The sequence below is a fragment of the Sorghum bicolor genome, chromosome 2, assembly GCF_000003195.3.
Source record: "Sorghum bicolor cultivar BTx623 chromosome 2, Sorghum_bicolor_NCBIv3, whole genome shotgun sequence".
Lineage (NCBI taxonomy): Eukaryota > Viridiplantae > Streptophyta > Magnoliopsida > Poales > Poaceae > Sorghum > Sorghum bicolor.
This window is the reverse complement of record NC_012871.2, coordinates 72759826-72784455: the sequence shown is the minus strand read 5'-3', so window position 1 is coordinate 72784455 and position 24630 is coordinate 72759826. Positions and strand designations below refer to the sequence as shown.

Below are 24630 nucleotides of genomic sequence, written 5' to 3'. Positions count from 1 at the left end.
GACCATTGGTGGTGACAAATCAGCACATCACCAAGGTTACCGACAAAGGCGGTGCGTATGCTAACCCGAGATTTAGAAAGAGAGAAATGCAAAAAAAAATTTGTGGGTGGGGGGGGGGGGGGGAGGGGGGAGAGGTTGTTAAAGCACAACCCGTCGTGCACTCGCGGGTCACGCGACCCTGCTCATCTCTTAAGCCTCTGTCTCTGCCTTCCTCACCTGCCATTCCAAGCCAGTGGTTGCGCCACCCACCTCTCCACCCTACTCTCATCCTCGTCCTTGCCCCCATCGTGGGTGCTAGGGTTTGCTGGAGCTCCACGCGAGATGCCCGCCTTCTTTCCCTCCCCCTCTGGCCATGGTGTCGCTCAACGTGGGTGTTAGGGTTCGCCAGATCCGTGTGAGCCCTAGCATCCGAGGCACCCGCCTTCTTTCCCTCCCCCTTCGTCCATGGTGCCCCCGCCCTTCCCTAGCTCGGCAGCACCACCGTGGCCAGGGCCCCTAAGCCGCTGGCCTGCCTCCCCTTGGCCAGCCCCTTCTATGCCCTTCAGATTTGGGGAAGAAGGGTGGGTCACGACCGCCGGAACCCTAGCCGGAGTTGGGGAAAAAGGCTAGGATGTGGGTGTGGTCGCGTGGAGGAGGAGGAGGCCTGCCTCGCCGGTGCCGCCGCCGCCACCGAAACCCGCACCGAAGGAGGAAGGAAGGACCGAAGGAGCTAGGGGGGAGGAGGCGAGCGCGAGGAGGGCGACGGGTCACACACTTCCCAATCGCATGACTCGTCGCGTATTGTTTTCGAATTTTTTATGACGGCCATAACACAGCGGAAGCACTCATTGGCAAGATAAAGGAAGAGGCAAGACTTTATTGTGCAGCAGGAGCTAAAAAAACTGTAAGATCACTCCTACCTCCCTTGACTAAAGCTTAGTTTAGTATAGAGGACTGCTAAATTCACCCCTTTATTCACGGGGCTTTGGAGGGAGTCCTTATTTTCGGTTGCCCACTGTTGCTCTCTTCATGTCCCTTTGGATCAAGTGGCATTAGACCCTAGTATGTTAGATATAGTGTATATCTAAGTGTATAACAAAAGCCATGTATCTGTAAAACTAAAGCATCTCATAATTTGGAATAGATGGAGTATATATGTGATCAATAGGATCATAAAGTTAGGAGTCATCAATTGAGGGTTGCTGAAGTTGATTTTAGAAAACAGGGTCTTCAAAAGTAGACGTAAGCTCTCAAATCATAAGTAGAACCCTATTTTAGATATCATTATTGGAGTTACTCTACACTATTACTGTAGTCTGATTTTTCTCCTAGAACCTTAAAACTAGACATCATCATTTACTCTGGGCACTCGAGCCCTGCGAGCGCAGCCCTCCCAAACGTGCAAGTCAGGCCTACTGGCATCGTTAATAAGGTGTTGCGCTTAAGGCTGAGTGACACTTGTATCATTCAGCTCATAGGCACTCGTTCGACCACAAACAGAATATATGGAGTGAGCCTCAGCTCCTGTTCAGAAAAAAAAAAACAGTGGAAGAAACATACTCCGGGCTAAAAGAACAGTAGGATTGGTGTCTCGCGGATCAGAATGTTTTTAGAAGACGCCATGAAAGACATACCAACAAATAAAAAAAATCTAACTTCCACTACATAATATCATACGACCAGAGTTAAAATCTGATGTTCTTCGATGACTCAACATCGCATACCCATTTCCTCGCTTTCAATCACCTCTCATAGCAAAAGGACCAAGAGCAATTTCAGATTTCCCGGAACTAAACCCTCAGACAAATCAATGCATACATCGAGCTAAAAGGGGAGCAAACAGCACGTCTTCCATCATATGCCACCACCTACTTACACACCTCCGTTCATTCACTTCAAGACGACCTCAGATCCTCAGAGTTAGTACTCATGACGGTCGAAGGAAGCATCGTCGTCGTTCATGGACTCAAGGGATGATGCCGCCTCCTTGTCCAGAAACCACACCAGCTTCCCGTCCGTTGGCTGGACCATTCTAGCAGGCAGTGATGTAGGAGCATCAGGACCTTCAGTCGTGTCAGAAACTGCTAAGTGAACAGCATTTGCTTTGTCATCACCGGTGGACACTATTGCTATGTTGGATGCTGAGTTGATTACTGGGAGAGTGAAGGTGATCCTCTCAGGAGGAGGCTGCGGGGAGTCAGTGATGTAGGTGACCCAGTCGTCTTTCAGCTCCATGGCAGGGTGGTTCGGGAAAAGTGAGGCCACATGCCCATCAGCGCCCATGGCAAGGAGGATGAGATCAAACTTGGGACAGTCGTTTCTCTCTGAGACTCCTATTGTGCGGACCTTAACCAGCTGCCTGATCATGAATTCATAGTCTGTTGCTGCATCCTCCACTGTGGCATTGTCATTTATGGAGTAGACATGGCCATGCGGAATAGGTACCTGTAAATGCCATTCAAGTATCAGATAGTTAACTTGGCAAAAGCATTACAAAGATACTAACACATCTTGTTCAGATTTTTTGCTTCTTGAGCTAAACATGGGAATCATTGTAACTGGTATGGCAAGAAAGGGAACAGAATGAATCAGACATATAGTCAGAAGACTCCACAGAGAAGAACATGAATGACACACTTGAGAAAATCTCATGCAACAGTAACACTAGCAGAACAGGGAATGCTGCGGTTATATTAAAGCTTTTAGACAACCAAAACAGTTTGCACTCTTAGAGATTTAAATGGGCCCAATAGAGAGAGATTAAAAAACAAAAAAGTAAACTGATTTTTTGTTAAGCTCCTTGAACTAAGAAACATTATAGACTAGAAAAAATAGAAACTAAAAATCTGAACATTAATGCATGGAGGAAAGACCAGTTCAGACCCAGCCTTATATTGACAGAAACCATTTTGATAAGTTTTTTGTCTGACATTTGGCAATGATGGATAGCTATGGAAATGTGTGGTTGGTGCAGGGTGCTTCCAGAGTAGCTGGAAGAGGGAACTATTAAAGCGGTAGTTAGGCAGCCTTAATCAGTCCCCACCCCCAAGTTGGCACAGGATATAGCATTATCTGAAGTTTGAAAAATATCATACTGCAAGAACATGACACATCATAATGTAAATTAGCCCAGCCACCCATCCAGACCAATCAGTGTCTAAGGTGTAATACCTTGACATGTGCTCTGCTTTGCAATTGGCAGTAATATTTTTACTGTAACAGGAAAGGAAAATGGATAGGGATAAATGAGAACAAAAATAAGAGATTGAATGTTAGCATCATAGATTTTGAGCTAATATATTGTATGCCACTACTCTTGACCTGATTTCTCTTTGAAAGAATCGAAGCAACACACATGGAATTCTTGATTATCTATGACTCCCTCTGATTGGTACTCTAGATAATTTTAAGCCTCGTCCTGAAACAGAAATACCAAAAACTCCTAACTTTTGGTTGAAACAAGGATTTTTTTTCTCTGAAAATACAACATCAGAAAGCCTCACGTAAGTCAGACCCACCTTGAGAGTTAATTTAATACTATCATAATTTTTTTTTGGAAAACACATTAGTCATAAAATAAAATTGGTAGTATTTCATAACATGCATTCATCACCATCAACATACAATAAAAATATTAAGATCTTAAACAGGGCTAGATTAAACTAAAATTCCACTCTTATTAGTTATCAAAACAACATTGAGGTATGACACAAGTTCGTTCTTGCTCTGTAGACTTTACAGTGTTCATTCTGTTCATGGTTGTAGCTTCAACAAGGTGGACATAACGTAAAGAAATTTTTTTTTGTAACTTAAGGTTGATCTAACACAAGTGGTGGCAAATAATCACATCAATTACTTCCACGCAAAAGCATAAAAAAAATGGGAAGCAAAGAGCAAACACAGCATCAAAACTTCAATCAAACATCAGTCACGAAGAAAAATCCCTCAATAGTAAAAGAAACCACCAGATCATATAGTTCAGTGGGCACCAAACTTTGCACATGACAACCAAAACAGCATTTTAGGTTAAGGAATAAGACACTCACTTCAGCTATTAAATTTGTATATAAGAGTTTGTCAACATCTTATTTCACTGAATAATTTTTTCATTGTTTAGGTATGTATAGGGGAAAACAATATTAATGGAAGCAACTGGTGTACCATCAGTATAGAGGATCTCCTGTAAGATACAACCCCTGTCTGGTTGTGAAGGGGTATGGAAAATTCCAGAGACCACTCCACTTTCTGTGTCTTTGATACATACATATATATATAACACATACACCAACACAGACAATGGGCTATAAGCCCATGGGCCTATCTATAGAAATACATAGCCCAACACTCCCCCTCAAGATGGGAGATAGATATCTATCATCCCCATCTTGTTACATGCTAACTCACACTGTTTTAATCCTAAACCTTTGGTTAGGCAATCTGCCACTTGTTCATTTGAAGTCACATGACCCAAAACTATAACACCATCATCTATCTTCTCCTTGATAAAAAAGCGATCAATCTCAATATGTTTGGTCCTGTCATGCTGAACTGGATTATTGGCGATACTGATAGCTGATTTGTTATCACAGTGTAGCATAGAAGGGCCTTTCCTCAACACCTTCAATTCAGATAAAAGGTTTCTTACCCATAAGATCTCACACAACCCTTGTGACATGGCTCTATACTCAGCTTCAGCAGTAGAACGAGATACAACTGGTTGTTTCTTACTTCTCCATGACACTAAATTTCCACCAACAAACACACAATAGCCTGATGTTGATCTCCTATCATCAAGACTACTTGCCCAATCAGCATCACAATATCCCTCAACATTAAGATGGCAATGGCTTTTAAACATAAGTCCCTTACCAGGACTACCTTTTAAATATTTTAAGATCCGGTTAACTGCATCCAGGTGTCCACTTCTAGGATCATGCATATACCTGCTCACAACACTCACAGCGTATGAGATGTCAGGTCTTGTATGACATAAGTAGATGAGTTTACCGACCAGTTTCTGATAGCTCTCCTTGTTCACTGGATCACCTGATTCAGCACATAACTTGTGATTTGGATCAATAGGTGTTGATGCAGGTCGACACCCAAGCATGCCAGTCTCACTGAGCAAGTCTAAAACATATTTTCTTTGTGACAGAAATATGCCTTTTGGAGATCGAGCAATTTCAATACCAAGAAAGTATCTAAGTTGACCAAGATCTTTAACCTCAAATTGCTTACTTAGGTTCTTCTTCAAGCATTCAATCTCTGCTTCATTATCACCTGTGATAATGATATCATCCACATACACAGCCAACATTGTGATCTTACGCCCTAAGTGTCTGTAGAACAAGGTGTGATCTCCATTGCACTGTTTGTATCCCATATCACATAGTGCCCATCTAAATCTATCAAACCAGGCTCTAGGAGATTGCTTGAGACCATATAAAGACTTCTTCAATTTGCACACCATCCCACTTGCTTCAGGTTTGGACCAACCAGGTGGAACCTCCATATACACCTCCTCTTGTAGATCTCCATGAAGGAAAGCATTTTTAACATCCAATTGATGCAGGGGCCACCCAAAATTGGTTGCACAAGATATTAGTATTCTTACTGTGCTCATCTTCGCCACGGGAGCAAACGTCTCATCATAATCGATACCGTATGTCTGGCTATAACCTCGTGCAACTAATCTAGCTTTGCACCTTTCCACTTTACCCTCGGGTGTTTGTTTCACAGTGAAGACCCACTTACAAGTGACAACCCTTTTTCCTGCAGGCAGTTTGACAAGATCCCATGTTTGGTTCTTTTCAAGAGCACTCAACTCCTCCCGCATGGCTTCATGCCATTTGGGATCATTTTTTGCTTCTCGCCAATCTTTGGGAATTTTCACAGATTGTAGTGAGGCTACAAATGCTCTATATGCAGGAGATAAAGAAGCATATGAAACATAGTTACTTATATCATGCTCAAACCCATACCTTTGTGGAGGCATTCCTGCACTAGTTCGTGTACCTTTCCGTAGTGCAATGGGCAAATCATCTGATGATGGCTCAGCTTCAACTTCTGATGATGAAGATACATCAATTATCTCTTGGTTACTCTCATGCACCGGAGCTGATGGAGCCACCTCGGTTGCCTCAATTGAGGACCTAAACTTTCTTCTTGTATACACCTTTGAGACATCCTTATTTTGGAACAAGTCAATTTGAGAATTCTCTTCTTGAAGCGGGACTGACTCATCATTCGCCACTCCCATTCTCCTTGATTGAGACAAGGAACCACTTATCACTCCTTCTATACTCGACACTTTTTCAACTAAATTATTTTCCATGACATTGTTCTCCCCCTCACGAGTAACTTCTTCAGTTCCCATAAGATGAGGCTCAAACATAAAACTTAGTTCAGTCTTCTCACCATAATATGGAATTGACTCCCTGAATGTCACATCCATGCTTATAAACAAGCGTCTCTCATTAGGACTCCAACATTTGTAACCCTTCTGTCCAGAGGAATAACCCACAAAGATGCACTTTACTGCACGTGGATCCAGTTTATTCACCAAAGGTCTATGATCTCTAACAAAACATGTGCATCCAAAAACCTTAGGAGGAACCACAAATTTGTTCTCACCTAACAACATTTCGCATGGAGTCTTCATCCCAAGTATCCTCGATGGGGTGCGATTAATGAGATATGTAGCAGTCAAAACAGCTTCACTCCACAAAAATTTTGGAACATTCATTGTAAACATTAGTGAACGAGCAACCTCCAAAATATGACGATTCTTCCTTTCAGCTACTCCATTTTGTGGAGGAGTATCTGGGCATGAGGTTTGGTGTATAATACCATGAGCCGACAAGAATGTACTGAATTCCTTATTCACATACTCAGTTCCATTGTCTGTCCTTATCATTTTTACATGTGTATTGAATTGATTTTTTACAAGGGCACAAAAATCTTGGAAGCATCTTAGCACTTCATCTTTATGTTTCATGAGATATACCCATGTCATTCGAGAGAAGCAGTCAATAAAAGTAACAAAGTACTTCATTCCACTAATAGAAACCACAGGACATGTCCAAACATCTGAATGTACTAGCATGAAAGGGGAGGCACTTCTAATGCCCTTACTCAAATAAGATGTCCTTGTGTGTTTTGCAAACTCACAAGCATCACAAAATAGTTTGCTCTTATCCACCCCACACATTACATTAGGAAAGGCTTTGCTTATTTTGTTGAAAGAAAGATGCCCGAGTCTACAATGTAATAACATCACATTAGCTTCCTTCTCTCCTATCGTTGCAGCCAACACAGTACATAATGCTTCAGCTGTGTCCTCACGATCCATATACCACAATCCACTATGCCTGGTTGCAGTCCCAAGATTCCTCCCTGTCCTCCTTTCCTGAATTAAACAATTTTCTCGGTCAAGTGTAACCCGACAGTCCAATTTATCAACTAACGCGCTCAATGATACTAGATTGACAGGAAAAGCTGGCACATGCAAAACTGATGACAATTTAATAGATGGAGTGCACTGAACTGTTCCAACACCTTTAACAAATTGTGATGTGCCATCAGCAGTTTGTATAGTTTCTTTATGTGTGGGGGGATATTGCATATACGATTCAAACTCACATGATGCACCTGTAACATGCTTTGATGCCCCTGAATCTAAAATCCAATTTAACTGTGATATGCGTGTAGGCATTGATACATGAGCATAATTACCTTCATCTATGTAGGCAAAGTTGACGAAGTCACCAACATAATTAACTTGATCTTTATCTCTTGAGCTCTCAACTTTATCTTTCCATTGTCTGGGTTCTTCGTCTTTCATTGATGAAGTTGGAACTTTTTCTTTCCATTGTTTGGGTTCTTCAGCTTTCACCGATGAAGCTGCTGCTCTAGAAAGCTCCTCTTCTATACCCACTACGTTGGCCCTATAGCCACCTCTTCCTCCATAGCCTCTACCACCCCTAAGAGCACCTCTGGTACCTCTTCCTCTACCATTGTTGGGCCTGAGTGGCTTAGGACAATCACGACTCAAGTGTCCAGTGTCACCACAATTGAAACACTTTCTATTTTCTTTCATTTCTGTTGCTGCAAAAATTGGACGAGGTAAGGATGCAGGAGATGGTGATGTAGCAGTCTCCCTCATCACCTTTAGTCTATACTCCTCTTGTGAAATAGCAGCTATGGCCTCATCTAGGCTAGGAAGAGTCGGTTGATGAAAAATAGCAGAACGCCTTGCCTCAAACTCTGGGTTCAGCCCCCTTAAGAAATGAATGACTCTCTTTTCTTCTATCCACTTCTTCACCCATGTCACACACTCTGAGTGTGGCAACTCGATAGGTTTATAATGATCTGCATCAGCCCACAAACTCTTCAACTCAGCAACATATTCCATCACCGACCGCTCCCCCTGTTTGAGATCATGGAGTCTGTCTTCTATTTCAACCATCAGCATCACATTTCCAACACCTGAATACATCTTTTCCAAAGCTTTCCATATCTCTTTTGCACTCACAATTGTATCTACTGTGTTTGCAATGACCGGAGTCATAGAACTCAACATCCACGCTGCTACCAGAGAGTTGGTAGCATCCCATGTGCTCCATTCAGGACTTGACTTATCTGATGGCTCAGATGATTCCCCAATGACGAAGCCTTCAAGTTTTTTTGCTTTCAACAACCGAAGTGCCCTTCTAGACCAAGCCAAGTAATTTTTTATGCCCTCTAATTTGACATCATTTGGCATCAACTCTATCTTTTGGACAGGTTCAGCATGAACAACAATTTCTCTGCTTGAAGATGAGACCTCATCCTTCTTTGCAGTAAGTAGTTCTACCAATTTTCCAAGCACTTGCTCAATTCCTTGATTTTCCCCCATCATGTATGAGCTACAACAGTAACTAATAAGATGCCTTTGTTATCAAGAGACACCAAGCAGCACACAAACTTCTAGCTCAACTAAATCCCCAGGGTATATAGCATATATGCCCTGTGCAGCAGGCACCCTTTCTCCAACAACCACACAAGAGCCACACTATAGCCAACAGAGATGACACACGCACCTGCTTCCTTCTTCCACTGGATGCTTTCCCTTCTCTTCCTTCTTCACCACAGAGCAAGGCACCAGTAGCAGGAGGTACCACAGCAGCAGGTCCACCAACAGGAGCAGCACGGGTGCACTCCTCAGCCAGGCAATCTAACCTCAGGCGCCTGGACATCTCTAGATCCAGTCCGTCACTCCTGTCGCCGAGCTCTCTCTCTCTCTCTAACCAGGCTCCGACACCATGAAGGGGTATGGAAAATTCCAGAGACCACTCCACTTTCTGTGTCTTTGATACATACATATATATATAACACATACACCAACACAGACAATGGGCTATAAGCCCAAGGGCCTATCTATAGAAATACATAGCCCAACAGGTTGGTACAGAAAAATAAACAAAAATAGAGCCAAATTAACTCACTTTTGAAGGAAACATAGAGTAGGTGACACCATGACAGACAGCACCATTTCAATACAAAATAAGCTGATCTTAATGACAAAAATTCTTGACATAAGCTTATTTAGGCTGCAGCACGGACAAAAAATGGAAAAGAAAAATAAGGCATCTTCAGTTCACATACCTTGGCAATAAATCCTTCTTTTGTTAACTTATAGTTACTCTCTGCATGGTTTTTTGCAACGGCACGTTCATCAGACCAGAAGATGTACCATTTGGACCAGTCCAGGGTCTTGTTGTATGGTGCTTCACAAAGTTTCCTTGTAGTAATTGAAGGAGAGAAAGTTCAGAAATTGGAATGCAAACTATGTAAACAATTCTAGTACATAATAGAGTAGAATATCTAATAAATATGAGGAAATAATATTACCCCAAAAAACTGACTAGGGGACCACCAGATAAGGCGATGGCAAAGTATCCCCTTTCTTTGACAGAAATTTCTGAAATTTGCGAGATATACTCAGCAAGATCTGTTGAAATTTCATCTGAACTCTCAAAAACCCTTATTTCACAGTTCCTTTTTGGCTCATATGTGGTAGACGATTCCCTTTCCATTGCTTCTTTGGTCTAGAACTCTATGTCAAGTTATTGTTTCACCAATATTCTCCTGCAAAGAGAATCAGTGGCAAATAAGCAATGAAAGTAATTTCAGCCATATTCTCCTGCAAAAAGAATCAGTGGAAAGTAATTTCAGCCATATTCTCCTGCTAGCCAAGTTCGCTTGTCTTATAGCCGTACTTTTTTTTGCCAGCCAACAGTATTTTTCTCACAATAGATCAGCGAACAGCTCGGGGGGGGGGGGGGGGGGGGGGGAGGAGGAGGCGAGCGCGACGAGGGTGACGGGTTGCATGCTTCCCAATCGAGCGACCCATCGCGCGCGTAGTAGAGTTTCTGAATATGTTTTTACAACTTATGTTTTGCTTCTAATCATTTCCAACAGAACCAACAATAAAAACACCAACTTGCAAGTTATATTAAATGATTAAAAAGGTACTACATTTTGTAGAACTCGCCTAAAGGCCACAAAAGACTAAGTTTTCTACAAAGCACCTAAAAAACTGAACATGTATGATTGCATCACGTCAATTTGGGGATCATAAATTTGCTGTGTAGTATGACTGTGACAGAAATCTAGCTAGATTGAATAAAAAAAGCCCACAAGAAAGAAGATTGGAACTTGGGGTATCTATTATTGCTTTAACTAATAATCATGTCTTTGACATTTCAGTACAAATTTAGAGCAAGGGAAATCTCTTGCTGTTGTATACAGAAATCTTACTGGCTGCCTATAGCAAATTAATAGATAAGCCTCGGAACCCAATCCTAACCATGATTAGACGTCCAACAGACTATCGCATAAATCATTTCACGATCATCTCAGCAAAAAGACCCATTCAACATTCAGCTGCAATTGACCTCATATGAAAAGGCTGCACACGGGAAGCATGACAATGATCTTCACTAAGTTTCAAGCGTCGTCAAAACAGAAGCTCTAAACTGGTATAGAAGAAACAAACTCTTTAGCATTATACACGGGAATTGCACAAGCAGTAACATCAACTCAATCAAAGATCATAATAAAATTGAAAATGAAAGAAGAGAAGCTGCCTTTCTTTTTGTGCTCAAGGGATAGAGAAAGCTGAAGAAATCTGGAGTCTGGACCACAGCTGAGGAAAGATCAATAAGAAACAGAGCAATTGCAACTGAAAGCTCTAGCAACCATCATTTGAGTTGAGAACAGTTCAAAGATTCCGATCTTTATTTTTTACAATCCCAACAAAAGCACCCAAATACTACTTTACTGCCCAAAAAAAGTGAAAAAGAAGCAGAAGCACTGCGGGCGAACAATCCATTGTAGTAGATGCTGAAGACTGGTAAAAAGCTGCTCCCTTTGGCCCCACTTTCTCGCGTACTTTCTCCCGACGGAAAAGAACCCTAAAGAAATCGGATAAGGCCATGGCGGCCGCATCATTGTTTGGCGGGCGAAAGCAGCGGGATCAAGAATGCGCAACTCCGGGTCCGTCCGCCCCAAGAATTCCAGTCTCTGATGGACTAAAACGCGCGCACCTTAGCCGCATTCCCTAAAACCCCTTCCCAGCAACAAAACCACACTCCAAAAAACACCAACAATTCGGCCGCATTTTGGAGCCAATGTTGTCCCAGGCAGTGCCAAGAACACACGACAGCACGAGTGAGAGTTAGAATCGCAGTTCGAGCTTCGAGGCGTCTGCGCGCCGGATAAAATCGTGTTTCCGCCTCGAGCAGCGCCCAAACCAAGAACCAACCCTAAGATCACGGCCGCGGAAACGAATCAAGAAGAGCCGGGTCGGATTCCAAGAACTCACCGGAACTGTGCATTCGCCCGCCCACCCGCCCGCCCCTCGTCCTCTCCTCCTTCCCGAAGCCGCAAGCCCGCAAGCGAACAAAGGAGAGGAGAATAAAAGAAGGCAGGGGAAGCAAGGAAGCGCAGACGCACACACACATACATACGCATATACTGCGTAGGATCTTTCGCACTCAACGTATTGCGTACAGAATTGCTGGCGATTTATATTTAAAACCCGGAAAAGGAAATCGAGGAGAGGGTGGACGTCGATATCAGGAGGAGGGGGAAGAGGAAGAAGGCGACACCTTGGGTTTGATCTGAATGTCTCCTCTGCACTCACTCCTCTGCTGCGGCCTGCGGATTGTGTTGTGCGCGCGCTTCTCCTGCTCTCTTCCTTTTTTTTTATTCCAATTCCAATCCCATCTCCCTCCTTCGCCCTTTTCCTCTGGGCCTGTGAAGCCTTCCACTCCACCACTGCAGATGTGTGGCTTTTATCTTTGTGTTCCCGGAGATGATTAAATTTTGGTTGCGTCCATCTGTCGAGCTGCCCCGCACGTGCGGCTTGCCCTCTCGTACTTATCCTAACCCAGCTTCCCCACCTGCCTGCCTGGCTGCCTGTTCCTGGTAGATTATAAGATTATTATTAATTAAAGATTGTTCATTAAGCTTCCTTCCTGCAATAAACATCGGGCGTTTCCATTCACCTGCGCTTGGACTTAGTGGCTTTCAGTAACGGAATCTACCGTGGGGTAGATTAGAAGAAGGGGGCTTTTGTCAGTTGGCATCGAGCCGATGATAGAGAACCCACGCAAGTTGCAGCGGGCGACTGCGGTCCTCCTCATCTTTTTGGAGAAAACGATTGGGCTGCTGTCTTCATCTGCAACTGACGCAGAGGATGGGGAAGAGGAGGCATTGTATTGCAGAAATGCAGATGGCAGCATGCATGGACCATGGAGATGGAGGGAGCGAGCGAGCGAGGTCCATCCATCCATCAAACATGCCTTTGATGCTACCCTACCCCAGATCTTTACGCGCACCCCGCAGTTGCTTGCAGTGCAGCTAGTACAATGTGGCCGCCACCGCTTGCTTCATGATCCCAAAGTGTAAGGCATTGTTTAGTTCCTAAAAAATTTCAAGATTTCACGTCACATCGAATCTTGTGGCACATGCATGAAGTACTAAATATAGACAAAAACAAATACTGATTACACAGTTTACCTGTAATTCGCGAGCTGAATCTTTTGAGTCTAGTTAGTCCATGATTGGACAATATTTGTCACAAACAAACGAAAGTGCTACAGTAGCCAAAACCAAAAAATTCTCTCAACTCAACAAGGCCTAAATTACTACGAGCAGTTGTGCTGTGTTCATGTCTGCCTACCTACCTACCTCGCCTCGAATTCGCATTAACAGAAGGAAATACTCCCTCTGCTTTAAATTATTAGTTATTTTATTTTTCTAGGTACATTAGTGTTGCCATGTATCTAGACGTAATATTTGTCATGTATCTAGACATGAATCTTGTTTGGATCCCTCCAGATAATCTAGTTTCCAAATAGTGGGTGGGGTCTAAACAAGTCAGTTTTTTTCTGTTAGTTTTTGTCACATTCTTAAAAACCAGAAAGTTGTTAGCTTTTGCCAGCTTGTTACCCATAGAGCGATAAATGAAGTCAGATTTTTAAAAACCGGAGGATCTAAACACTCTCACTAGGTTTTTTTTTGGCTCAGAATCCAAGTTTTAGAAACTAGAGACAAAACGAGTTTTTAAGAATCCGAGACTGATATCAGGGGCGTCCCGGTTCAAAACAAGTGAAGGTCTACCATCTATTATTAAAATATAAAAAATATAATATTAATATATTATAAAGGCAATATATAAAAGATTAACTAAATAAAATAGAGATTGTACATGGAATTTATACCGGACAATGATCTCCGTTTGGTGTCCTAATCTGGGACTCGTCGTCTAGAATTGCTACTAGGTCTCAGACTCTTGAGCGACGAATAACACCAAGGGCGAGGAACAGGTCCAAAAGATGAAACCACAAACTCATAAAGGGTTATAAACTTATGTGAAGAAGAATTACTGGCCGTAGACTTTTCTAACTCACGATCATGGACTCAATGTGCTTTGTCTCGAGGGAAGTAGCAGGCCATGTTTATTGAGTTTGTGACTAATTTACTAATTAAAAGAAACCTAAAATTATTATATATATACTTAGAACCCTTAGTAAATGTTGGAGCCCATAAATTTTAGGGTCCAGTTCGGTCGTACGGCCCGCACGGGCTCTGGGACGCCCCTGCTGATATCTAGGTGCATAACAAATTTATGTATTTGACTTATAATTTGGTACAAAGGGAGTATGGACAAATAAAGAAGCCATCAGTTGCAATTTGCATAGGTACTTTACTTGCTTGTTTTTCCAGATGAGTTGATCACAAGGCATCAAGGAAAAGATGCCACACCACCATATGCCTCATCAGATTGGGCCCTTCCCTTTGACATGCCGCCCTTCGTCCTTGGAGATAAGATGAGGCCATCTCATCTTAAGACAGTAGCTGAAGTATTATACAGTTTGGGATCACGAAAATGGACCGTTCCAGGTGTCAAACCGGCATTCCCCTAGGCTACGTGGCTCCGCCAATCAGAAGTTGCAGATGAACAGAGGTGGAGATATTGACCGACGTGTCATCCTCAAGCTTCCGTGTAGCTCACAGCATGAGAGCTGTCATCTTCCCTTCCATCCATATCCATCCGATTATCTGATAGCAAATTGCAATGCAAGGCCTGGTGGCATCACGCAAATGCGGCTTGCAGTTTCTGGTTCTGGAAACGGAGGCTCAACAACCAGTCATCTGTCACCACCCAACAGAGGAACAGCAGCAAGATAGCGGCGAATCATGGCGTGTTTTTAGGTCAGGGGCACGCCGATCGCCGGAGCCTGTTTCTGATAAGAGAGAGACGGAGGAGAGAGATCGCGCCGGAAAGGACGTGATGCGCGACCCCCAATAATTCTGGGCCGTACCCATCGCTGTCAGTGTCACCGCCTCCACTGCTGTCCGTCCGTCCGTCCATTCCGCGTCCCGGGAGGGAGGAAACGGAAAAACGGAAATAGCTACCTGAGGCGATCAGGGGTACAATGGGGCAGGGTCCAAGGTTGGTGGCCTGTCAAATTCTTCGCTGCAGCGGCTAAAAAATCGACAGATTTGGGCGAACCCCGTGCTCGTTATTGTTCCTCCCCTAGATTTGCACTTGCACACCCAGCAGCAGCACGCCTGAAGCATCTTGCACAAACCGTGAAAGATTTGATTTTCTTTTTTTTTTCAGATTGCGTAACGGTGAAAAAGAAATCACACATCAGCAATTCCAGTAGGGGACCCGTTGGGTGCCAATTTTTTTTTATATATACAGGTGAAAACGAATTTTTTTTCGATTTTCTTGTCTTTTCCAAATATCTTTTTCGGTCGCCACTCACTGAAGGACTGGGTGCACCGGAGATGAGACTGTGCCAAAGGGTCGTCCCTGAAGCACATACTTTATGTTATCGAGAGAGAGAGAGAGAGACCCTCTATAATGGTGTGGATGATAGCAGCTTGATCCGAGATTTGGTTTATGAAATGAGAGCTCACAAAAAGAGGAACCAGTGCACGCAAACCAGGTACAGTGTATAAATAAAGTCGCATACAATACTACAAAAGAAGAGGGTCATACCTAACCTACCTGATCGAAATCTCGGAAAGGAACGGGTCTCTCTGCATGAGTGCACCGTGATGTGACGCGCAGGAATCAAGCAGGTGTGGAGAAACAAAAACTCTTCGATTGCCACTTTGTCAGTGAGTGAAAATTGATGTTCATGTATTAGCACTCGAGAACATTGAAACATACATTTTCGCTCATAAAAGTGGGGGCAATCAGTAAACAGCAAGCTTCTTCAGCAAGAGGTGGTCCAATTAGTTTTGGACGAGTTGTTGCAGAGTTCCAATGCTTTTCTATTAGAAACAGTACAATTAAATGAAGTGAAATGGTACATTATTCGTGTTGTAATGACATTACTGGAGTCACCAGACCATCAACCCAAAAGTGAAACCATACGGAGCCCTCAGCATTCCAAAAATGATGTTGCATAGCCACTCACAAGGATAGACACAATTCAGGGACAACCATTTTCTGATCTTGATTTGGATCTGGTGGTGTCCATTCCCATGATCGTCCGCTCCAACCAAACTGATACATGGTTACAAATCATTACTACCGCAATTGCAGAAAGATGTGCAGGCAGTTTACAAAAGAAAACATTTTGGGCAAAAAGCACAAACTTTTAAATCCTTAATTTCTCGGTGCAGAGGCATCATGTTGCGGGCAGAAAATTAGGTCAAACTGGAATCTAACAGATGAGATGACTGGTAAGATCACTGATAATGATAGTGGCCTCTAGTACATTATCCATTTACTCCCTCCGTCTCAGGATAGAAGGCGCAATTGCCTTATGTGCGCAGACCAAGAAAAGTTTTAATTTTTGATCTCTCTCACAATTGATACTTTGGTTCTTGTAACATGTGTACGGAGACCAGCGCTCAACTAAATGCTAAGTGCAGGCCAACCAGTCCCCACTAGAGAGAGAAAGACAATAACTTAAATTAGCGTGAATAGAAAGGTGAGAAACTGTGCAGGTGCAGTAAATATTGCATGGCTGCATGCGTGTGAACTATTGGATTAAAGAGCTGCGCCTTATATGCTAGGACATTAGAAAAAAACAGTTACGCCTTCTATTTTGAGACGGAGGGAGTATCTTGTAACTTCAGCCAAAACAGTCACACATAGGAGTATGTGTTGAGCACTTGCAACTTCACAAACATGAGAATTATGTTCGACACTAAAAGGATGATCAAACTTAAGAGCAAGGAAGATGTTGCGTGGCCAGAGCATATTCCATATGTTAAACACTGGATGGTAAGAAGCCAAATTTGTAAGTCAAGCTCATGATATGATACAATACAGAAAGTTGGAGGAGCCTACATGTAGACTTGTAGTGATGGGGCTAAGTACATTCTAATCTGCTATGCTGTATATGCTCTGGTGCCGTAGGGGAGCTTAAAAAATGGATACAACCCAACACTCCTATAATATGGAGTATGCTCTGGTCATGCCTATATGTAACAAAACAAAACGCCAGCATGGTAGTAAGAAACTTTGTATCAGTGCAACCTTAGCAACACATAACAGAAAGTTATTTGGAACTCGTATTTCACAGGCCGGTGTGAGAACCTGAGCAAAGCAGCTTTACTTTCATAGTCAAAGGTCCATAAAGTAAAAAATTTGATTTTCTAAAACAAATATAGCTGCATTGTTCCCATGAAGCTATTCTGCAGCAGACTGGACTGCTCTAAATGAAGAGGAACAAAAAAAATCCAGTTTCTACTAGCTTTGTGGAGGCAGAGAGTCAGGTAATATTGGACAAGGAACATGAAACCAAACTAAGCTTTTGATACTCAAGTATAGGCTTGCATATATGATATATACGTACACATTCTATCATCATCCAGTCCTAACAAAGGAGTGATCCAGGAATTTTGGTGATTGTAAACAGTGCATCGTGGTTTTCATGAAATTTCTAGTATCCATTTTACCAAGCATCTGCATTTGACAAAAAATCTCTTTTTTTCTCGAAACGCAGGAGAGCTACATATCATTGCATTAAGAAGAAGAGAACTTAAAGTAGAACACACCCACACACACACAGATGCACGGATTACCACAGATTGTTTTGAATATGCCAATATTTAATATTTATTATCTATGCAACTACTACAGAGGATTAAACAAATAACAAAATAGCCAGTTTGACAAAAATAACATGACAAAGCAATGTTTGGGGCACCTAAAATTTCCTAAGAAACTACACTCATTTCCATGTTATAACGATGATCTACTGGTTAGTGGTTACTGGATCAGAAAAAATTGATACGAGCTCAGCAACAAAATTCAAGTGAAACTACCCAATTTAGACAAATACATGCTAACTTCCCTCATCCCCAAAAGAACATTCTTCCTAGATTTTCTTGACTTCACAGCATATTCAGCATCACACTGATACATCTACTGGTACGTTTTTCCTTATAACTTGTCTTATACACATTCATGGAGAAACTAGGCTTTTCATAAGCATCTTACTATAATGGTGTAAAACAATACTCCTAAACACATTCATGGAGAAACTAGGTTTTTCCTTATAAATCGTTTTTGAATGTGCCAATATTCTAAACAGAGTTTTGAATCTGCATACTAGAACCTTTGGGGGGAAATGATTTTATTGTGCTTCTATAATTCAAGTGTGATGAAGTAAGATATAGTGACAGTAGCGCAGGATAAAATGATTAACAAAGAATGACAAACTGATTCTCAGAAAAGATCACGATCGACATGGCAAATGCTGAAGCAAAGATAGTATTATGATTTATGAACGAGTAATGAAATCAGCATGACTATGGGAATACCCAAATTCTGCTTAAGCCTGGAGCATTCGACGCTTGGGCTTCTTGACAAAGCTCATTCTGAGCTTGTATAACCTCTTGCTCTTCAATCTCATCTTCTGTGGCAGAGTCAGCCTTTTCTTCACTCCTCCTTTGCCTTAACATACCTTTTGTCAATTTATACTCTCATTCTGCACAGCTACACCACGTGCAATGGCCTCCCTGAACAGTGCATTGGAACGATCCCCTAAATTGTGCCCAGCCAGCTTCTCAATGAGCAAGCTATATGATTTTACTCCAGGAGCACGCCCATAACCTTTCACCATACAGAATAGCATGTTCAACCCTCTCAATCCCACATAAGATCTTGATGAATCCGCAATATGCCTTCCTATCAAGTTTATCTCCAAATCCTTACCACAACGATGTCATCATCTCATCCCCCTCTGAAGTTCGAGCAGCTTGGTACAAGCTGCTGATGAGCACCAAGTACGTCTCAGGCTCTCAGCTCCTCTGAGCAGTCCCACTCACCTATAGTATGCTGGAACAGATTCATGGCATCCTCTGTCTTGTGGATCTTGAAAAAAATTGTGATAAGAACCCGAAATGTCCCTGCATCACGGGGAATGCCATTGGCTTCCATGTCAACTAAGAACTTATCTGCTTCCATGGGCATCCTCAGTGGGTCCTTGTGACAGAGCCGGCAGACACAACCAAGAACAGCAATGTGTACATACAATCCTGGCTGCAACCGACCTCTACATGTCTCACCAACCAACCTTAGTGCACGGTCGAGCTTACCAGCATATTGGCCAGATACCAGCAAAGTACAGATATTGTCATCCGGGAAGATCTCGTTGGCGACCTTCTTCGCAGCACGCTCTGCGTGCAAGGGGTAGCTCCCGGCAGAAAGCGAGGAGACCAGCAAAGTGTCATGGTTACGGAACTGCACCGGCAATTCGTCGAACACTTTGACAGCGTCCGTTAGGCGCCCGGCTCTAGCGAGCTGCTGGAGATAGGCGTCGAGCGTGACGGGCCCGAGAGCGGTGGGAAACTCCTGAATGCGCGCGCGCGCAGCGGGTAAGTCGCGGCGGCGGGCGAGGTGGCGAGCGCGCCGTCGGAGGGGTGGAGCGAGCGGCGGCGGACGGGGAAGCGAAAGAGATCGGCAGCGGCGCGGGAGGGGGGCACGCCAAAGCAGCAGAAACAATTACAGAAATCGCGTGAGTCAAACTAGTTCAAATTTAACTAAGGCTCTGGTTACCGTTGCTAAATTCTAAAATTATATTATTTTAGCTATTCTTAAGTGACTAATGGAACTAAACTATTTTAGTTTCTTTTAGTTAATGTGTTTGGAACTTTAGAGCAACTCCAATAGATATGTTATCTATGTTATCTAGGTTATTTTTATATTTTTATGGCAAAAATTAAAGTCCAACGGATGTGCAACTCCATTTGATGTTGAATCTTTTAAGTCTAGTTAGTCTATAATTGAATAATAATTGTCAAGTGAAACCGAAAGTGCTACCGTATTAAAACCCAAAATTTTTCGTGAACTAAACAAAGCCAAAGATTCAGGGATAATGGTGGAACCAAAGGGACAGAAGATGGCAGTGTGCCTAGGTTAGGCCTTTTCAGTTCATCCAAAAACTCAAAAAATTTTCAAGATTCTTCGTCACATCGAATCTTGCGACACATGCATGGAGTATTAAATATAGATGAAAATAAAAACTAAATACACAATTTGTCTGTAAACCGCGAGATGAATCTTTTGAGTCTAGTTACTCTATAATTAGACAATATTTGTCAAATAAAAACGAAAGTACTACAGTATTTCGAACCAAAAGTTTTTGCGAACTAAACAAGGCCTTAGCTTCACTGGTAGCTCTCCTACATGGAAGGTAACTTTTTACGAGGATACTAATGTTGTGTGCATGCTTTGCTGCTGCCTTGAACGGTTTGATCTAAGCCTGTTTGTTTAGCTGATAAGTCATGACTGAAAGTATTATTCGCTGATTTGTTATGAAAGAAAAACATTGTTAAATGGCTAGTAGATTCGGCAGTAAGCACAAGTGCTCTGGCATAGTGTCTTTCAAAAAAAAAGTCTCTACTTTTAAAAAGACCATAACATATTGCCAACACCAGGGTTCGGTGCATGTACCTTCTGAATGTACCTCTGAATGTGTCAATTGTTGAGTTATCAATGGAGTGTTGAGGTAATCTACTTCTCATATCTTGTACAGATTCTCTATGCAGGTGTTGAGATAGATGTTGTAATTCTTAATTTCGTCACCTTTTTAGGTCAAGGCAACCAATGTTGATACTTTCGTTGGTGGCGCAGATTTTTATGGTGCATTGCTTGACTATGAGCGAGGACAAGTTAGCACTGCAAAGGCACAAGGAAGCTACTGAGAAGGCTAAGGTTTAGTTTTCCTCCACTATGCAGACTGAAATCTATGTCCCATTTATCATTGTTGATACTTCTAGTGGAAAGCACTTCAACATGACCTTGATCAGACATAAGTTTCAGTCTCTTGTGAGCAATCTCATAGAGAGGACTCACATCCCTTTACCCTTGTGTGAACTGACGTTGGCATCTCTGCTTACAATGCTCTCGTCAGCAAGCACTTGATGAATTTTCTAGGGTTGAAAGAGTTGCCTGGTCTTTGAAGAAAACCTTGTACGACCTCAACAGTGAAGGATTTATTTTTGAACACATGCAGGTACTATTGACAACACTAATTGCACCAAATGAGAAAAGAAAATTGCACAGGCTACGGAAGGATTTATTTATCAACTGCACCAAATGGAAGAAGAAAATTACACAGGCTCCATAAGAATTTATTTATCAAGTTCTTTGGACTCTAGATAGTTTTGAAATATCTACTCGATACAAGAACAACCTGGGCATGCAGCATGCTCTTCTTAAAGATGAAATCTATTCTGTTGTTGTACATCACATGTTCGTGAGCAATTACTTGAAAGAAAAAAAAAGTTTGTGTGCACTATGCATTCTTGATGTACAACTTATAATTACAATTTCTATAATTCAATTCAAGTGACCAAATGGGCATTGACACGGGGCCAGGATAGGTATTTTCCCGGACATGATCCTAGTACTACAATATTCCTAACCTTCTCTCCTTGGAGATAATAAGTGCAACAACAACAAAAAAACTTTGTGCTAGAGCTTTGCGTACGTGCCACCGACCGAAAATTTCTACACCCAATTTGCCTCCCAATCCAATCAATCAAACCGAGGACCGAGTTCGAATCGTTGGTCCTCTCAGGCAGGCCTCGCCGGCGGCTACACCTCGGCGCACCGCCGCGGCGCGAAGCCCAGCCGGTTGTTCTTCAGGTCGTAGACGACGTGGAAGTTCTGCTGCTGGAAGTTACCGATGATGGACATGCCGGTCCGCGGCGTGCCCAGGACCGCCAGGCACATGATGCCGTCCGGGTCCAGCCGGATGAAGTAGTTCTCGGCGGGGAAGTCCCACACGGCGCCGTCGGCGAACAACAGCGACAGCTCCGGCACCTCCGGCCGGTCCACGCCAGACACGTTGTAGCACGGGCTCAGCACCGGGAAGTCCGGGATCAGAGGGTACGACCTGCCCATGCGATCGATGAAGGCTTGCCGGATCACCTGGTACGCCGGCTCCACGAAGTAGCTCAGCGTGGTGCCGGAGTCGATGATGGTGCCGCCGGATCCGCCCTCGCCCTCGCCCACACCCCACGTGTCGGAGCTGATGTTGAGCAGCTCGCCGCCCACCAGCACGCCCTTGAGCTTCACGTAGTAGAACGTGTCCGCCGGCGACGACGCGGGCGCGAACGCCGTGTAGTTGAGCTGCGGGTGCGCCGCCGCCAGCGCCAGCGCGTCGTCCTCCCCGAACACCACCTTGCTAGCGACGTCGCTGCCGTGGTCCACCAGGCAGTAGGAGAAGGTGTGGCCGTACACGGCGCGGAGCTGGGACGCGAACGACAGCGGGCCACGGCCGAGGCCCAGCAGGCCCGCCGCGCCGTGGAAGAGGCCGCGGTTCCAGTGGCCGCACCCGAACACGACGTCGTCCACGCGGCGAGACGCGCCGGGGGCCGTGAGGTTGACCGTGAAGGACTCCAGGGCCAGGTCGCCGGTGGTGTTGGACTGGTCCCCGTACCAGTAGTAGTAGGGGCAGGAGTCCTCCCCGGGGCGGCGGCACGCCCTTGGTGGCTCGGGCGGCGCCACGAGGCCGCAGCGCTGGTCGCCGCAGGTGACGTTGCGGTAGGAGGAGGACGCGGCGGGGTCGAACACGGGGCCAACCTGGTCGAAGCAGTCCAGGCACGGCGCGCACTGCAGCCAGTTGAGGTCGCTGCCGGTGTCCATGATCATCCGGAAACGCCGCGGCGGCGTGCCGACGTAGACGTCCATCAGGTACTCGCCGGACCCAACCGCCACGCCGGACTCCACCGTCGCCACCATCCGCTCCGACAGCGCCCGCCGCGGAGACGAAGACGGAGACGCCGGCGTCCGGTCCCCGCCGGAGCGCGCCGCTCTCCGGTGCATCGTCTCGATGCGGACGGCGTCCTTATCGGCCAAATCTAAAACGGACTCTTTCCGTGTCCTGCCCCCCTCGGCAGCGCGGCGGTTCATGTGCAGCTTCAGCGACGGGGACAGGCTCGCCGGCTGCTTCTGCTCAGCCACCGCCTCCTCAGCTGCAGCCAGCTTGCTGCCGCAGCCGGTGACGGCGACGGCGGTGTTGAACGGCGGGAACTCGATGCCAAAGAGGGACGACGACGAGTTGAGCTTCGCGATACCCGGCGAAGCCGCAGCTGGCGAGACCAGGAGCAAGCACAGCAGCAGTGACCGCACCGCGAGCTGCGCCATAGCTGAGCGATGGATGGATGGATGGATGGATTAGTTGTCCTTCATGGAACAGCAGGCGACGGGGGGGGCGGTGGTGGGAGAGGAGGGCGGAAGAGGAGGTTGGTGGTGGTGGAATTGGGGGGAAATATAAAGAAACGCGGGTCGGGGGAGGGAAAAGACGACTGCGGGGGAGGTGAGGTGCGTGGGTTTTGACCATTGAAAACACGGAGGAGAGGGAGAGGAGGAGGAGGAGGCGAGGCGGGGTTGGAATCGACGAATGTTGGGGACGGTGGCCCGTGGAAAAACGCGGTTTTTGTCCACCGGGAAGACGACCAGAGCTGCCATGGTGCCAACAACGAACCCCTTTCCCAGGCAGTAGCTGTGCTAGCGTGTGTGACGGGCTGACGACGGCCGTGAGCCCGTGACGCCGCCCGCACCCACCGGCAGCCAGGCCGCTTTTCCAGGTGGCATTACGGTCACCGAAGACGGGCTTGTGAGGTGTCCAGAGGTGAGGTGAGGGACGGCGCCCCAAATCGCGACGAGACGGAGGGATCATCGTCGTCGAGGAGGCTCACGTGTCAACGACGATGTGACGGAAGCCCGTGAGCAGGAGCTTTAGCGCGGCGTGGCTGCCGATGTGTCCCGCCGCAAGCGTGCCAGCCACTTCGAGGAGAGCGAGAAAACAGAGAGACCTCAGTACCTCACAACCTCACAGGTGGCCGAGCTCGCGATCTCTAACGGCTCTCGATACGCCCTCGGCCGTGACGCTACGTCTCAAGCTCGGTGAAGACGAATCGGCCGGCCCCCGTGATGCTCAGTCTGTACTACAACATTACTGCGTACGATCTTTCCACTCAACGTATTGTGTACAGAACTGCTGGCAGTTTGTATATATTTAATAATACCAAAAAGGGTGGACGTCGACATCAGGAGGAGGAAGAGGACGAAGGCGACGACACCTTGGGTTTGAGCTGAATTCTCCTCTGCACTTCTCTGCTACGGATTGTCAATTGTGTTGTGTGCGGGCTTCTCCTGCCCTCCTCATTTTTTTTTCCAATTGCAGTCTCCTTTGCCCTTCTGTGCGCCTGTGAAGCCTAGCCTTCCACAGTTCCACTCTACTACTGCAGATGTAGCTTTATCCTTGAGCTTTTTTTGGTTGCGCCCATCTGTCCAGCTGCCGCGCACGTGCGGCTCATACTTAAGCAGGTGTGGAGAAACATAAACCTATTGATTGTCACTTTTTCAGTGAGGAAAATTGATGCTCACGTAGAAGTCTCAATTGTCACATCCACTTAGGCCTTGTTTTTGGATTTTGACACTGTAGCACTTTCGTTTTTATTTGACAAACATTGTCCACTCATGGAGTAACTAGACTTAAAAAGATTCGTCTCGTGATTTACAGATAAACTATGCAATTAGTTATTTTTTTATCTATATTTAATGTTCCATGCATGTGCCGCAAAATTTAATGTGACGGAAAATCTTGTAAAGTTTTG

General features: G+C 44.8%; 3 protein-coding genes and 1 pseudogene across 4 annotated transcripts; all 4 read right to left on the bottom strand.

The window, feature by feature from the left end:
* On the bottom strand, nucleotides 1544–12315 carry LOC8079017 (probable 6-phosphogluconolactonase 2). 2 transcript variants are annotated; one of them, XM_002460939.2, is made up of 4 exons: nucleotides 12132–12315; nucleotides 9871–10107; nucleotides 9625–9760; nucleotides 1544–2424 (listed from the first exon to the last, which is right to left on the bottom strand). In XM_002460939.2, exons 2-4 carry the CDS (start codon nucleotides 10053–10055, stop codon nucleotides 1900–1902), a joined length of 846 nt encoding a protein of 281 aa, XP_002460984.1. In that variant the 5' UTR covers nucleotides 10056–10107; nucleotides 12132–12315; the 3' UTR covers nucleotides 1544–1899. The 2 variants fall into 2 exon arrangements, with proteins under 2 accessions (XP_002460984.1, XP_021309860.1); XM_021454185.1 differs by lacking the exon at nucleotides 12132–12315 and adding an exon at nucleotides 11846–12067.
* On the bottom strand, nucleotides 7012–9618 carry LOC110432931. The gene is made up of 3 exons (XM_021454183.1): nucleotides 9060–9618; nucleotides 7714–8885; nucleotides 7012–7387 (listed from the first exon to the last, which is right to left on the bottom strand). Exons 2-3 carry the CDS (start codon nucleotides 8876–8878, stop codon nucleotides 7344–7346), a joined length of 1209 nt encoding a protein of 402 aa, XP_021309858.1. The 5' UTR covers nucleotides 8879–8885; nucleotides 9060–9618; the 3' UTR covers nucleotides 7012–7343.
* On the bottom strand, nucleotides 18118–21251 carry LOC110432791 (annotated as a pseudogene).
* LOC8079013 (aspartyl protease family protein 2) lies at nucleotides 21131–23443 on the bottom strand. The gene has a single exon (XM_002460935.2). It carries the CDS (start codon nucleotides 23153–23155, stop codon nucleotides 21602–21604), a length of 1554 nt encoding a protein of 517 aa, XP_002460980.1. The 5' UTR covers nucleotides 23156–23443; the 3' UTR covers nucleotides 21131–21601.

Excerpts from the sequence above, each read along its gene's own strand:
- LOC110432931 (XM_021454183.1), bottom strand. The coding sequence starts at position 8,878 with ATGATGGGGGAAAATCAAGGAATTGAGCAAGTGCTTGGAAAATTGGTA. Across the intron at positions 7,388-7,713 it reads CTTTGCCTACATAGATGAAG|GAAAGGAGGACAGGGAGGAA; the intron begins GTAATTATGCTC and ends TGTTTAATTCAG.
- LOC8079013 (XM_002460935.2), bottom strand. The coding sequence starts at position 23,155 with ATGGCGCAGCTCGCGGTGCGGTCACTGCTGCTGTGCTTGCTCCTGGTC.
- LOC8079017 (XM_002460939.2), bottom strand. The coding sequence starts at position 10,055 with ATGGAAAGGGAATCGTCTACCACATATGAGCCAAAAAGGAACTGTGAA. Across the intron at positions 9,761-9,870 it reads CCCCTAGTCAGTTTTTTGGG|GAAACTTTGTGAAGCACCAT; the intron begins GTAATATTATTT and ends AATTACTACAAG. Across the intron at positions 2,425-9,624 it reads AAGAAGGATTTATTGCCAAG|GTACCTATTCCGCATGGCCA; the intron begins GTATGTGAACTG and ends TGGCATTTACAG.